Consider the following 15,089-nt stretch of genomic DNA (forward strand, 5'->3'; position numbering starts at 1 on the left):
ATCTTCAAAGTTAGCATCTCTGCAAATTAACAAAGTCAACATTTAACAAATGAGCACTGATCGATTTACAGCCTTAGTGTGCCGACATGCATACCTGCAATTCAGGCATCTCGTGTTGAAGACTTGTGCCAAAGACACGAGGCAGTCAGCCTCTGCCTAGTACCAAGCCAATATGATCAGATAATGCAGCCAGTTAGCAAGACCTGGACAGTAAATTGGTGATCTAATGGAGTAATATTAATATAATCCTTTGAGCCACCAACTCCATTTATTTTTAATGGACTACAAATTTGATCGGAGCTTAGCTGAATGTTAAGAGGCATTGGCTGAGACATTCTGTGCTCGTGGAATTTACCTGGTCACTTTAGTGAGTATCTTTCATATCAAGTCCTATGCAAAATTAATGTTTATCAAAACAAACAGCTTTCCTTCATACAAAAAGTTAACTATTACACAAAGGCAACAATCCATTACGGTTGAGAAAAGACAATTTTCAAATCTGGGTAAATTGTAAATTTTATTGGAAAACAAAAATATACAACTTGGAATGGATTATTTGAAGCATGGCCAAAGGCCATAAAAAAGTAGTGAGTAAAACATTAAAAAGCATAGTAAGATTAAAACAAAGTTGTTTTCTGGTAAAGAACAGCAGATACAAAAAGAGTTTAAGTGTACCTAGAAGATACACCTGTGTAGTTTTTTTTATTTTCTTTGCAGTAGTGCAATGCTGAGAGATTTCCATATACACTTTGTCCGTAGTCCATGCAGAGTTACTCCTCTAGGCCATTTCCATGGCAACATAGCTGCCCCAAGTGACAGGTCACCAATGCTGCCACGGATCCAGAACGGAGCCGACGTGACGATTCTTAAACGCACTCCAACCCCTGGGGCTGCGACAGGCACCCGTTTGTACAACCACCCCGTCACTCCAAAACACGAGGACAGCAAAAGAAAGGGACATGGGGACTCAAGAGCCTATGCAGTTTACATGCAGTTCCTTTGGACAGCAGGGAGGGGGGATATTAAGATTTTACAGATAAATTCCACAGAAAAAAAAGGCAAGTTATTTATACAACATCTGTACAAGGCCTTCACTTCGCCGTCATCATTTGTACGAACTCTGCAAGGGAGAGAAATAAAGAGCCAATGTTACTCTTCCAATGTCCAAAAGTAGGTTCTTCAATCTGTTAAATACATATTTTGTACCAACCTTCATAATTGACCTGGCCATCTCCATCAATGTCTGCTTCTCGGATCATCTCGTCAACTTCCTCATCGGTCAGCTTCTCACCAAGGTTTGTCATCACATGGCGCAGCTCAGCAGCACTGATGTAACCGTTCCCATCCTAGAGCAGAGCACACGTTGGTTGAAGAGCATTACCCAACACCCGAACTTTATCAGGATGAAGGCAGATGGCGTGTTACCTTGTCAAAGACGCGGAACGCTTCTCTGATCTCCTCCTCGCTGTCTGTGTCCTTCATCTTTCTCGCCATCATGGTCAGGAACTCTGGGAAGTCTATCGTTCCATTACCTGGAGAGAGAACAAACAGGCTTAAAGAATCTTGTGTGTAGTGCCATAAGAGGTGTTGCGTCAGAGCTGGCTCCTCACCATCAGCGTCCACCTCGTTGATCATGTCCTGCAGCTCAGCCTCTGTGGGGTTCTGGCCCAGAGAGCGCATCACGGTTCCCAGCTCTTTGGTGGTGATGGTGCCGTCACCATCCTTATCAAAGAGCGAGAAAGCCTCTTTGAACTCTGCAGAGAGAGTGAAAGAGAAAGTGAGGTCCCCTGTTGGCAGTTCAAGAGGAAGACGTGACAGGAAACCCACAAAGATCAGTTGCAAAAAAATACAATTAAAAAAAATAAATAATTAAGTGCCACTATTAAACTCAATATTGCCAGGAAGAAAATTGGTTCTGAATAAATATAAACTCCTTGACAATACTCTGCATCAATACACCCCACCCTGAACCCTGTCAGCTCAACACCCAAAACATTCCAGATGACAAACCAGCTAGCTGCATTACCATAAGCGTTTGGGTGTCCCAACACCGACTGCTCCGTTTGTTTACACACAAAGGACAGACGGCATGAAAATAAACAGCAAAGTCAGGGTAGGAAGCAGAATGAATGACAAGCTGTTTGCCAGGAGAGCCAGGGGCCTTGCTGAACAGTTGTGGCATGCAGCAGCTTGTCAGAATTGTGAAAACCAAGACATGGCCTGCAGTTGAAAGTACTTTGCAATAGAGGAAATTCCTTTGTTGCAGGGGTACTGTGAGAAAAATACTTCCTGCCACTCAAGAAACCCTTATGGGGCTACAAACAAAAACACCCTAATTGCCTCCACCAAACAGAAGAAACAGAGCCTAAAAGTTATTAGTGAAGTCCTTTGAAATACACTGTACAACACAGTATCTCAGGGGACACTTGCCTACAAGTGACAGTTTAAATGATGTTCTAGATCACACCATGAACCAGGATTTAGACTTTGAAAGCTTACGCCAATAGGGATGATAGTGGTTAACCGCTGAAAAATACATTTGACCAGGCATGCTTATCAGTCTATAGGTTATTTTTCAGAATTATATTGGCACGTGTGTATTTGTTAGACGTCATGCATTTTAATTTACCACACGCAAACAGAGCCTAGTTTGATGTGTCCGACAGCAGCTCCTCAAAAAGCCTACTGGGGTGATCTCTGCTTTTGTAAGCCCAGTCATTGCACAACAAATAATTATAAATGCTATCACGTGTTAACTTCTGGCCACGATTATAAAGGACCCATTCTTACTTCTCAATGTCAACTCGTAAAGCACGCCTCCTAGTCGAATGCACAGGCTATAGCCTGCCTACCGTCAACTATCAGCACGTCACCCACCACTTTACAGTGTCAGCCTGAGGCGGTAGAATCATTTGAAACCTGAACATGTCTTACTTCAAATAATGAGGCATCTTACCGTGCAAAAATCCATCCATAGAAACAATTTTATACAGACTTCCTCATGCCACTAACCAGCATTTCTGTCCTGTTATTGGTTTTCATAGCAACTTTCCTAGTCATTAGAAACCCATCATAGTTGCCATTAGATTCCCCCTTTTCAGCAGACTCATCTGTAACTGCTAGCATTAGTCACACTGTTTACACCAGGGCTCCACAAGTTGCATCTTGGCAGTGTTTGAAATTGACAAATTGCATGTTCAATAATAGACTATAGCCTTGACTGTAAAACAATAACCAGCCTGTTTCCATTAAGCTGTTAATGGAAAATGTGCAGTATGTATGCATGCATAGTATCTGGAGTGGAAGAGGCAAAGGGAAAGGTTGACTAACCAGTCATTTTCTACAGCCTTATTTTGGGTCTAAGCAGTTAGCAGTAAGATTTACCAAAATGTGCTTCTCTTTACACCACTACGAAATAAAGCAGTCAGCATTTTCTGAAAGTTGAAGGCCAAAACAGGTGTCATGTCAACTTAAGCAGCTAGTGAAGTGAAAACCACTACTCAATTGAGGCATGACATCCCCATGATTCATCACTGTCCTGGAGGGGAGCCACTACAGGGAAATCTCTCAGAAGACCACACAAGTTTAAGTTCCTCGATACTGGCATTTATGGTAGGAGCTCATTTTTACTGGCAAAATAGGCATGAATGTCAGCATTCCTGTAATTAACTAGCTAACCACATTCCATTCAACAGCGAGAGGACACGCCCATGACAAAGGCTGCCGCCAGCAGTCTGGCAGTTGATCAAGGCATGGGACCTTACGATCACTTTCTGATTAGATCATTTGTGACACGGTAACCATAAAAATGCAAAGTGTGTCACGTTCCATGAGTGAGTCCTGTAGACTGGGGTTTAAGGCCTGTCTAATTCTTGTTTTATGACCAGCTTGTCCAACGAAAGCCTTAAAAGGCAAAAATATAAATCCAATGCCAGGGTAGGTGGGGGGAGCCACAGTGGGCCACGTGTCAGGGTAGGGACCAGAAGAATACAATGCTGTCTTACCGGCAATCTGCTCCTCTGTTAACTGATCAGCCTGGGGGGGAAAGGAGAGGGAATTTAAAACTGGGCCACATGTGAAGTAGCTAAGACTAGTTGACTACTGAGTCACCCTTAACGTTAGCTCTATGGGAAGCCATTGTCAACTGGCCATCTACAAAAACCTGCGGTTCTATGTATAGTCACATCAGCCAACATTCAGAAATGCATATAGCTACTGCTAGCTATGAAGCTAGCTCGTAGCTAACTAAAATTTCCCATCCAGCTTGCTACCCAATGCCAGAAGCAACCTTAAACCATATATTAACGTTGGCATGATCTATACTTCAACCCTTGAGTGGCCGGGTTAGTAGTTAGCCAACTATCTATGAACAATCCTGGAAACTAGGTAAAATAATCAAGTTTTTGCTGACTTGCGAGGGCATCGCCAAGACTAACGTTCACGGCAACATTAGCGAACGTTACTTTAGCTACGTAACGATAGCTGTTATATCGGCCGTGATCCATATAACGTCAGCTAGCTAGTTGCGGTAACTGTTAAAGTTAGCTAGTTACTGTAGCTAACATCTCTAGTTGGCATGTTAGCCAGGTACCCCCATTTAGCCAGGTCGCTCTCGTTTTGATGCATACATAAGGTAAATTACATTGTAAATGACAGCATTAACTAGGTACAGTAATTTGCCAAACTAACCGCAAATTGGCGGTAATTGTTTGTTTACCGTTAAGTCTTGCCAGTAAACTTTCCTAACCAGTTAGCTAACTAATATAACAAACAGTGTACAGTGACTACAACAGTTTGTATAATACTGCAAGATATTAGATTTCTTTGAATAGGTGAATGCTATTCACCTATTCATTAATTTCCGCGTTGACAAAACAAGGTTTGCCCATTCAAACGCAGTATGGCTGTCAAGCAACCACTCTTTTGTCGAGAAAAAGACGTAAGGATAAATGCTGAACCATAAAAGAGAAAAATCGGAATTTGCTTCACTTACCATTGCGATATACCTAGTAACAGCAGGATATAGCAAACGATTTTCAGTCACTAAACTTGCAACCTCACCGAACGCACTGTCTGGCAGACAGTTTGACGCGCCTTTAACGGTTGTTCTTCAACTCCTCCCCCATTTGCTATCCCTCCGCCAACTTCGTTTCTCGCCATTTACTCAATTAGTAAAATCACGCATTTATCAGCATTCAAAAATTATATGAAATGTAAAATTACCTAAACTCTGTAAATATTTTCCCGACATTAATTTATATCCCATATCTAAACAAAAAAGTGCCTGTAGCATACTGAACTAGCTAAGTGCGCATGTATACTTTCTGCTAGTCAGTGAAAAAGTACAAGACGTAGTTGGATGAAATAGCTAGCTCTGATTGGTGTATTTGTACCTGCAATGCGTCACTGCTTGGATTTGGGCTGCGGCTGCATTGTAGTCCACACAGACATGGAATTGCCACAGGCACAGGATAGAAGACGTAGCAGTCTGTAGTGTAGGAATGATCTCGTAGATTGAATATCATACATATGGCTGTAGATGGAAGTGACATGCATTCCGTTTCAGAGAGTTGCTCATTATAGTATACATTGCACACACTCCATTATCCACTTTTTCTGGTGGGACCGTTTTCAAAAAAGGTAGTGCCACAGCTTTCAGAATCAACACATTGTATTATATTTTATTACATCTCCAATTCAGTGAAACATGTTGGGGAAGAGATTCTAGATCAGGCGTGTCAAACTCGTTTTGCCCTAGGATGCCGCATTATGTCTTTAACGAGGTCTAGAGGGCCGCACTGAAAATATGTTATATTTCCTCACTCAAAATTTCAACCAACACAAACCCTTATCTCTAATATAGCCCCACCAAGCCAAACAGAACGGACTCCAACCACACATGACCATCTTTTCCTCTTTATATTTAGTTTTCACTTAACTTAAATTTTAGATAGGCTACTACCTATCTTTAATTTCCCTACTTTACATTTATTTAGGGCCTACAACCTACTATAAATATCTTAAAAATGCCATTTATCCCTTTAGCACTAAACTGTATGATGATTAATATAACTAACCATTCCCCCTATTTGCTACCCTTACCCTAATATGGGTTCTTATCCTCTAAACCAGTGGTTCCCAAACTTTTTATAGTCCCGTACACCTTCAAACTGCTTCCAGCTGCTAGCACCAGGGTCAGCGCACTCTCAAATGTTGTTTTTTTGTCATCATTGTAAGCCTGCCACACACACACTATACGATACATTTATTAAACATAAGAATGAGTGTGAATTCTTCTCACAACCCGGCTCGTGGGAAGTGACAAAGAGCTCTTATAGGACTAGGGCACAAATAATAATATAATAATAATCGATAATTTTTCTCTTTATTTAGCCATCTTACATATAAAACCTTATTTGTTCATCAAAAATGGTGAATAACTCACCACAGGTTAATGAGAAGGGTGTGCTTGAAAGGATGCACATAACTCTGCAATGTTGGGTTATATTGGAGAGAGTCTCAGTCTTAAATCATTTTCCACACACAGTCTGTGCCTGTATTTAGTTTATGCTAGTGAGGGCCGAGAATCCACTCTCACATAGGTACGTGTTTGCAAAGGGAATTAGTGTCTTAACAGCGCGATTTTCCAAGGCAAGAAACTCTGAGTACAGCCATATCCAGAAAACTGGCAGTGACTTCTGATTAAATTAAATTTTCACAGAACCGCTTGTTGCAATTTCGATGAGGCTCTCTTGTTCAGATATCGGTAAGTGGACTGGAGGCAGGGCATGAAAGGGATAACGAATCCAGTTGTTTGTGTCATCCGTTTCGAGAAAGTACCTGCGTAATTGCGCACCCAGCTTACTCAGGTGGTTCGCTATATCACATTTGACATTGTCCGTAAGCTTGAGTTCGTTTGCCCACAAAAAATCATACAATGATGGAAAGACCTGTGTGTTGTCCTTGTTAATGCAGACAGAAAAGAGCTCCAACTTCTTAATCATAGCCTCAATTTTGTCCCGCACATTGAATATATTTGCGGAGAGTCCCTGTAATTCTAGATTCAGATCATTCAGGCGAGAGAAACTCGTCATTATGCAAGCGGTCAGACAAGTGAAAATTATGGTCAGTAAACAAAACGTTAAGCTCGTCTCTCAATTTTAAAAAACGTGTCAATACTTCGCCCCTTGATAACCAGCTCACTTCTTTCTGTATGTTGTAAAAGCGTTACATGGTTTCTGCCCATTTCTGCATAATGCAGAAAATACACGAGCGTTCAAGGGCCCTGCTTTAACAAAGTGAACCATTTTCACTGTAGGGTCCAAAATGTCTTTCAAGCTGTCAGGCATTCCCTTGGCAGCAAGAGCCTCTCGGTGGATGCTGCAGTGTACCCAAGTGGCATCGGGAGCAACTGCTTGCACGCGCGTTACCACTCCACTATGTCTCCCTGTCATGGCCTTTGCGCCATCAGTACAGATACCAACACATCTTGACCATCAAAGTCCATTTGATGTCACAAAGTTGTCCAGTACTTTCAAAATATCCTTTCATGTTGTCCTGGTTTCCAGTGGTTTGCAGAAGAGGATGTCTTCCTTAATTGACCCCCCATAAACATAACGGACATATACCAGGAGCTGTGCCAGGCCTGCCACGTCTGTTGACTCATCCAGCTGTAATGCATAGAATTTACTGGCTTGTATGCGAAGCAGTATTTGTTTCAAAACATCTCCTGCTGTGTTACTGATGCGTCCTGAAACATGGTTGTTTGATGAAGGCATTGTCTGTATAGTTTTTTGGTCTTTTCCCCTAGCATTGTCCCAGCCATATCTGCTGCAGCAGGAAGAATTATGTCCTCCACAATGGTATGGGGCTTGCTTGTCCTAGCCACTCAGTAGCTCACCATATAACACGCTTCTAGCCCCTTCTTATTAATGGTATCGGTTGCTTTTATACATGTTTTACTACTCGAAAGTCGTCTTTATTCTCGCTCAAAAAAATCCCATGGCTTATTTTTCTAATTGTCATGTTTCATTTCTAAATGTCTGCGCAAGAGTGAAGGTTTCTCGCGAGAGAGTAACGGTTAATGTGATTGGATGTTCATTATTTGACTTTGCTACCTGTATTGGACATTGTGTTGTTATTTTGCGGAACACTAGATGGTTTTAATTGTATTTTTTGGCAGTGAAACGAGGCTACTCGGGCGAGAAAAAAACCTCAAACAAATGTATAGTCCCGTTGGAAAATATAAATGTACCGTTTGAAAATGTGAAGAAAAAAACATTAAAAAAATATTAATAATATGTGAATCATGTTTTAATGTGAATCACATTTTTATTTGACGTACCTCCTACGGCATTGCGCGTACCCCTGAGAGTACCCCAGTTTGGGAATACCTGCTCTAAACCTACCCCCGCCCGTTACCCTAATCCGGTCCGTGTCCTCTCCCCCACCCCTCCCTATTCATCTAATATTATTGACTTTATAATCATCTACTATCTTATCTAATTTTTTAGTTCTCTTTTATCCTTCTAAAGTTTGTTTAAAATAAAATCATGTGGTTCCCAACCAGGGGTACTATGACCCCTAGGGGTACTTGGCCTATCCACAGGGGGTACTTGAGAAGACTCATGAGACCATGGGCCTACGGGTAAAATGCACATGAGGGGGTACTTCAGGGGTACTCCGGGCAGAGCAAAATTCAGTTGGTGGTACAGTAACCGAAAAAGGTTGGGAACCATTGCCCTAGAGCACATTTAAAATTACATTTAAAGCCACATTTAAGCAGAGAAATGTCTTGATCTAACCACACCCTCCCTCCTTGATCCTTGCATCTTCCTCCCACCCAAGAGAACTACATATATATGGACAGAAAATAGCAGCTCTGCTATCCCATCAGGCCCAGTTAGTCTTAAATGTCCAAATTGGCAAAAAATTGTCCTCTATCCATCATTTTTTGAATTTTCTATGCTTCCTGACTGTCTAGCTTTTATTTCAGTGATTATTAGCGAGCTGGAAACTGTATGAATGTAGGTCCATTATCATTTCTACACAATTTTGACATTTGTCATTTTAAAGTATATTGAGTTAGCCCCCCCCAACCCCCCCCCACACACACACATTTTTTGTTGATATATACAGTATATATACACACATACACACAGTGCATTCGGAAAGTATTCAACATTTTGTTACGTTACAGAATTATTTTAAAATGTATTAAATTGTTTTCCGCCCTCATCAATCTATACACAATATCCCATATTGACAAAGCAAAAACAGGTTTTTAGACATTTTTGCAAATGTATTACAAATAAAAAACTGAAGTATCACTCAGTACTTTGTTGAAGCACCTTTGACAGCGATTACAGCCTCGAGTCTTTTTGGGTATGACACTAAAAGTTTGGCACACCTGTATTTGGGAAGTTTCTCCCATTCTTCTCTGCAGATCCTCTCAAGCTCTGTCAGGTTGGATGGGGAGTGTCACTGCACATCTATTTTCAGGTCTCTCCAGAGATGTTCGATCGGGTTCAAGTCCAGGCTCTAGCTGGGCCACTCAAGGACATTCAGAGACTTGTCTCGAAGCCACTCATGCGATGTTTAGGCTGTGTGCTTAGGGTCGTTGTCCTGTTGGAAGGTGAACCTTCGCCCCAGTCGGAGGTCCTGACCGCTCTGGAGCAGGTTTTCATCAAGGATCTCTCTGTACTTTGCTCCATTCATCTTTTCCTCGATCCCGACTAGTCTCCCAGTCCCTGCCGCTAAAAAACATTCCCACAGCATGATGCTGCCACCACCATGCTTCACCGTAGGGATGGTGTCAGGTTTCCTCCAGACGTGACGCTTGGCATTCAGGCCAAAGAGTCAAATCTTGGTTTCATCAAAACAGAGAATCTTGTTTCTCATGGTCTGAGAGTCCTTTACCAACCTTTTAACAAACTCCAAGCGGGCTGTCATGTGCCTTTTACTGAGGAGTGGCTTCCGTCTTGCCACGCTACCATAAAGGCCTGATTGCGTGATTGGTGGAGTGATGCAGAGGTGGTTGTCCTTCTGGAAGATTCTTGCTGTAACATGCACTGTCAACTATGGGACCTTATATAGACAAGTGTATACCTTTCCAAATAATGTCCAATCAATTGAATTTACCACAGGTGGACTCCAATCAAGTTGTAGAAGCATCTCAAGGATGATCAATGGAAACAGGATGCACCTGAGCTCAATTTCAAAGTCTCAAACAAAGAGTCTGAATACTTATGTAAATAAGCTATTTCTGTTTTTTATTTTGAATACATTTACAAACATTTCTAAAAACCTGTTTTCACGTTGTCATTATGGGGTATTGTGTGTAGATTGATGAGGAGAATAATGCTGCAACGTAATAAAATGTGGAAGAAGTCAAGGGGTCTGAATGCTTTCCAAATGAACTGTATAAAGCTATAATATTTCTTTACTCAAATCCCATAGCATACCACCCTGCATCCCACTGCTGGCTTGCTTCTGAAGCTAAGCAGAGTTGGTCCCGGTCGGTCCCTGGATGGGAGACCAGATGCTGTTGGAAGTGGTGTTGGAGGGCCACCCTTTCCTCAAGTCTAAAAATGCCCCAGGGTGATGATTGGCATTGCCCTGTGTAGGGTGCCGTCTTTCAGATGGGATGTTAAATGGGTGTCCTGACTCTCTCTGTGGTCACTAAAGGTCCCATGGCACTTATCGTAAGAGTAGTGGTCCTCAAAACCATCACGGTCACCTAATCATCCCCAGTTTACAATTGTCTCATTCATCCCCCTCCTCTCCCCTGTAACTATTCCCCAGGTCGTTGCTCTAAATGAGAATGTGGTCTCAGTCAACTTACCTGGTAAAATAAGGGTAATATAAAAATAAATAAAATACGCTAGATGAGATAATAGGTCAGACATGAGTGCAGAGGTTAAACAGCCATATTTGAGTTAGCTGACTATACTCAACTCCACGATTTACGATGGAGTTGAGCGGAGACTAGTGTGGGCGGACTGGAGCTCCAACATCACATGAAATGAAGTTTTCATCAACAGAAATTCATAGTTTTTTATAAACATACGTGTGTGTGTGTGCATGTGAGTGTGTGTGGGTTCTGATGTGTGATAACAGACGTGACCAGGTGTGCAGCAGTCAGTGGCTGTCAGCTTACTGTGGATTCTCAGGGCTAATTGCGTTGGTAGTGTGGATGGGAGTATCTGATAGCCCGATTTATTATGCTTGGCTGCTCTCCTGTCTCCCACTGGCCACCTGTCTCTGTCTCTGTCCCTGTCCCACAGGAACCACAAGGCAGGGGGAAGATGGAAACTCTTCGGCTGAGGAGGATTTGAAGAACCATTGAGAATGTAACAGAATCTCTATCTCTCCACCTCAAGTCACCTTTCTCAGACTCTTTCACTGACAGTCAAAGGTCTAATGAAGTTTCTTCTTCCTAGCAGTGGTGTAAAGTACTTAAGTAAAAAATACTTGAAAGTACTACTTAAGTCGTTTTCTATGGTATCTGTACTTACTTTACTATTTATATTTTTGACAACTTTTACTTTTACTTCACTACATTCCAAAAGAAAATAATGCACTTTTTACTCCACACCTTTTCCCTGACTCTCAAAAGTACTCGTTACATTTTGAATGCTTAGCAGGACAGGAAAACGGTCAAAGTCATGCTCTTATCAAGAGAACATCCCTGGTCATCCCTACTGGCTCTGATCACTAAACATGCATCCTTAATTTGGAAATTATGTCTGAGTGTTGGAGTGTGCCCCTGGCTATCCGTAAATTAAAAAAACAAGAAAATGGTGCCATCTGGCTTGCTTAATATTTTGAATAATTTATACTTTTACTTTCAAGTATATTTGAGCAATTACATTTACTTTTGATGCTTAAGTATATTTAAAACCAAATACTTTTAGACTTTTACTCATGTAGTATTTTACTGGGTGACTTTCACTTTTACTTGAGTCATTTTCTATTAAGGTATCTTTACTTTTACTCAAGTATGACAATTGGGTACTTTTTCCACCACTGCTTCCTAGAGAAAACATTGAGATAATTTCCTTATGAATGTCACACCCTGATTTGTTTCACCTGTCTTTGTTCTTGTCTCCACCCCCCTCCAGGTGTCGCCCATCTTCCCCATTATCTCCTGTGTATTTATACCTGTATTCTCTGTTTGTCTGTTGCCAATTCGTTTTGTTTCGTGAAACCTACCAGCGTTTGTTCCCCTGCTCCTGTCTGTTCTTGCACCTGTTTTCTAGTCCTTCCCGGTTTTGACCGTTCTGCCTGCCCTGACCCTGAGACTGCCTGCTGTTCTGGACGTGTTGCACCCTCTCTGGACTACTGACCTCCGCCTGCCTTTGACCTGTTGTTTGCCTGTCCCTGTACTAGAAATAAACTTTTGTTTCTTCGACACTGCATCCGAGTCATACCTGAAACCTGACAAGGAACATAAATGCTGCCTGTTGTTTCTCTTAGTCTTCTGTTAGACCCTTTGGGTTGGTGACATACTGTAAATGAAAGCAGAAAGAGCAACACATGTCTTCTCTATTCTCTTTCATTTCATGCTGTTCACAGAGCTTTAGTTGTAGATGTGATGTGTGATCTTGTGAGCAGATTCAATGTCACCTCCCCGGCTTTTCTCTACCTAATCTGGAACATGCTGGAGTGTATTCAGTGAACGGTGTTTTCCTGCAACAGGATTTTACTCTCAGTGCAGATTATGTAAATCTGAAGGAGACGGTGCAAAGGCTTAAATCTGTCACAAGAACCAGATAAGCTGGGATCTGTGTGTGAGTGTGTTTCGGTGTGAAAATGCACCATATGAGGCGTTTATGATCATGAACTTTGTGACGAAAATGTTTGTCTCCGTATTTAAAGGAACTCGGTGTGACAAATGGTGTATATAAATATATATATGTATGGGTTTTATTGGTTGGTTTCAATATATTTACATGCAATAGTTTACTCATTGTGTGTATGTGTCAATCAAATGTTCAATCAAATGTATTTATAAAGCCCTTTTTACATCAGCCGATCTCACAAAGTGCTGAACAGAAACCCAGCCTAAAACCACAAACAGCAAGCAATGCAGATGTAGAGGCACGGTGGCTAGGAAAAACTCCCTAGGAAGTCAGGAACCAGGGAGGAAACCTAGAGAGGAACCAGGCTCTGGGGGGTGGCCAGTCTTCTTCTTGGCTGTGCCGGGTGGAGATTATAACAGTACATGGCCAAGATGTTCAAACATTCATATGACCAGCAGGGTCAAATAATAATAATCACAGTGGTTGTAGAGGGTGCAACAGAGGGTGCAACAGGTCAGCACCTCAGGAGTAAATGTCAGTTGGCTTTTCATAGCCTAGCATTCAGAGTTCGAGACAGCAGGTGCGGTAGAGAGAGAGAGTCGAAAACAGCAGGTTCCAAGGTCAGGTCAGGGTTCCGCAGGCAGAACAGTTGAAACTGGAGCAGCAGCACGACCAGGTGGACTGGGGACAGCAAGGAGTCATCAGGCCAGGTAGTCCTGAGGCATGGTCCCAGGGCTCAGGTCCTCCGGGAGGGGAGGGGAGGGAGAGGGAGTATGTGTGTGTGCCTATGTGTGTGCTCGCGCGATTGTGCACACGTGCACATATACGTCTATGCGCTAGCCCAGTAACCTCCCCTTTCTTGTCATGCCACCTCTCATCTGTATGGTATGCATGTGCAGTGCTTGACTTGGGCAGGAGCTGAGTATCTGCACCTCTATTGCTTGGGCTCCTGTTCTTCTTACAGAATATTACCTCAAAACTATTGTGGAGCTCCTGCACATAAATGTAAACAGTACCAGCACCTATTTCAGCCAAGTCAAGCATTGCTAGTATGTGTGAATATATAACTGCTCCGGAGAGTTAGACCTTATCTGCAACAGGCAACCCATCCCCGAACACACTCCTCCAGACAGCTGCTCTTGGCAGTGGTGGAAAAAGTATTAAATTGTCATACTTGAGTAAAAGTAAAGATACCTTAATAGAAAATGACTCAAGTAAAAGTGAAAGTCACCCAGTAAAATACTACTTGAGTAAAAGTCTGAAAGTATTTGGTTTTAAATATACTCAAGTATCAAAAGTAAATGGAATTTCTAAAATGTACTTAAGTACCAAAAGTAAAAGTAGAAATAATTCCTAATTCCTTATATTAAGCAAACCAGACGGCACAATTTTCTTGTTTGTTTTTATTAATGAAAACACTAGCTCTTGGTCTCGCACCACAAGGTCAGGGTCATGTGTAGGGGAGGCGGGCTGTAGTCAGGGACTCTGTGTCCACCACTCCATTTTAATTAGTGTCACTGCTCAATGTACTGTGACATCATGCCTGGATCATTTTTTTTATTTTCCTTCTATACCAGTTAAACAGTAAGCAGATCCATCCATAGGTAACTGTTACAGAGCAATGACTTGTTGTTTTCACAATTGCATTATCATGAGCCAAATATGATGCCCTCAAATCTGATAAGAGGATTTAGCATGGCTGGTATTCCCAAGCTATTTCAATCATGTTCTGATGAAATGGATATGAACATACATGCTCAGTGTCGAATCCAAATTAATCCTTCTAATTCTGTCTATCTGTGAGTATTTTTGTAGCTCAAGTCATCGGCTGGCTTTGTTTCTTAAATCTGAGGTGCTCAGAAGGACACCACCACTTAGAAACTGTCAAACTGAATCCTTGCTGTTGATCTCAGCGTTCCGCTCTCTCTCTCCTCCTTCTGGCGTACCTCCAGGTGTCTGCTGCAGTCAAAGTAGGATTCCTGTTCAAACGCTGCCTTCAGTTGAGCTCCTAATTAAACTATGCAGGATAGAAGTAGGCTAAGTGCTTGTCATATTTTCATCTTCAATGCTTCATTCATTTTATTACAAAGGTGAGTTATTCTGGTATTTCTTCATTCGACCTGATGTTGTTTCTTCATGCACAGGTGTCAGCTGTGTTGCTTGCCATGTCATCTCTCAATTACTCTTTATAGCACTTTCCTATGCATATTCTGAAGAGGACTTCGACCTTATCTGTGTTCGCTTCCTCCACGGGATGAAATCAAGAGGAACTGTGGCACTGCAGAG

The 15,089-nt window shown here is 42.0% G+C and overlaps 1 protein-coding gene across 1 annotated transcript; it reads right to left on the minus strand.

Annotated features, from left to right (window-relative positions):
* Window positions 1-498: 498 nt before the first annotated feature.
* Window positions 499-5,102, minus strand: calm2a (calmodulin 2a (phosphorylase kinase, delta)). The gene is made up of 6 exons (XM_055902036.1): window positions 4,994-5,102; window positions 4,005-4,035; window positions 1,611-1,754; window positions 1,426-1,532; window positions 1,211-1,346; window positions 499-1,120 (listed from the first exon to the last, which is right to left on the minus strand). The coding sequence occupies exons 1-6, from the start codon at window positions 4,994-4,996 to the stop codon at window positions 1,092-1,094; spliced, it is 450 nt and encodes a 149-aa protein (XP_055758011.1). The 5' UTR covers window positions 4,997-5,102; the 3' UTR covers window positions 499-1,091.
* Window positions 5,103-15,089: the final 9,987 nt, after the last annotated feature.

The sequence above is a fragment of the Salvelinus fontinalis genome, chromosome 37 (genome assembly GCF_029448725.1).
Source record: "Salvelinus fontinalis isolate EN_2023a chromosome 37, ASM2944872v1, whole genome shotgun sequence".
In the NCBI taxonomy this organism is placed as follows: domain Eukaryota; kingdom Metazoa; phylum Chordata; class Actinopteri; order Salmoniformes; family Salmonidae; genus Salvelinus; species Salvelinus fontinalis.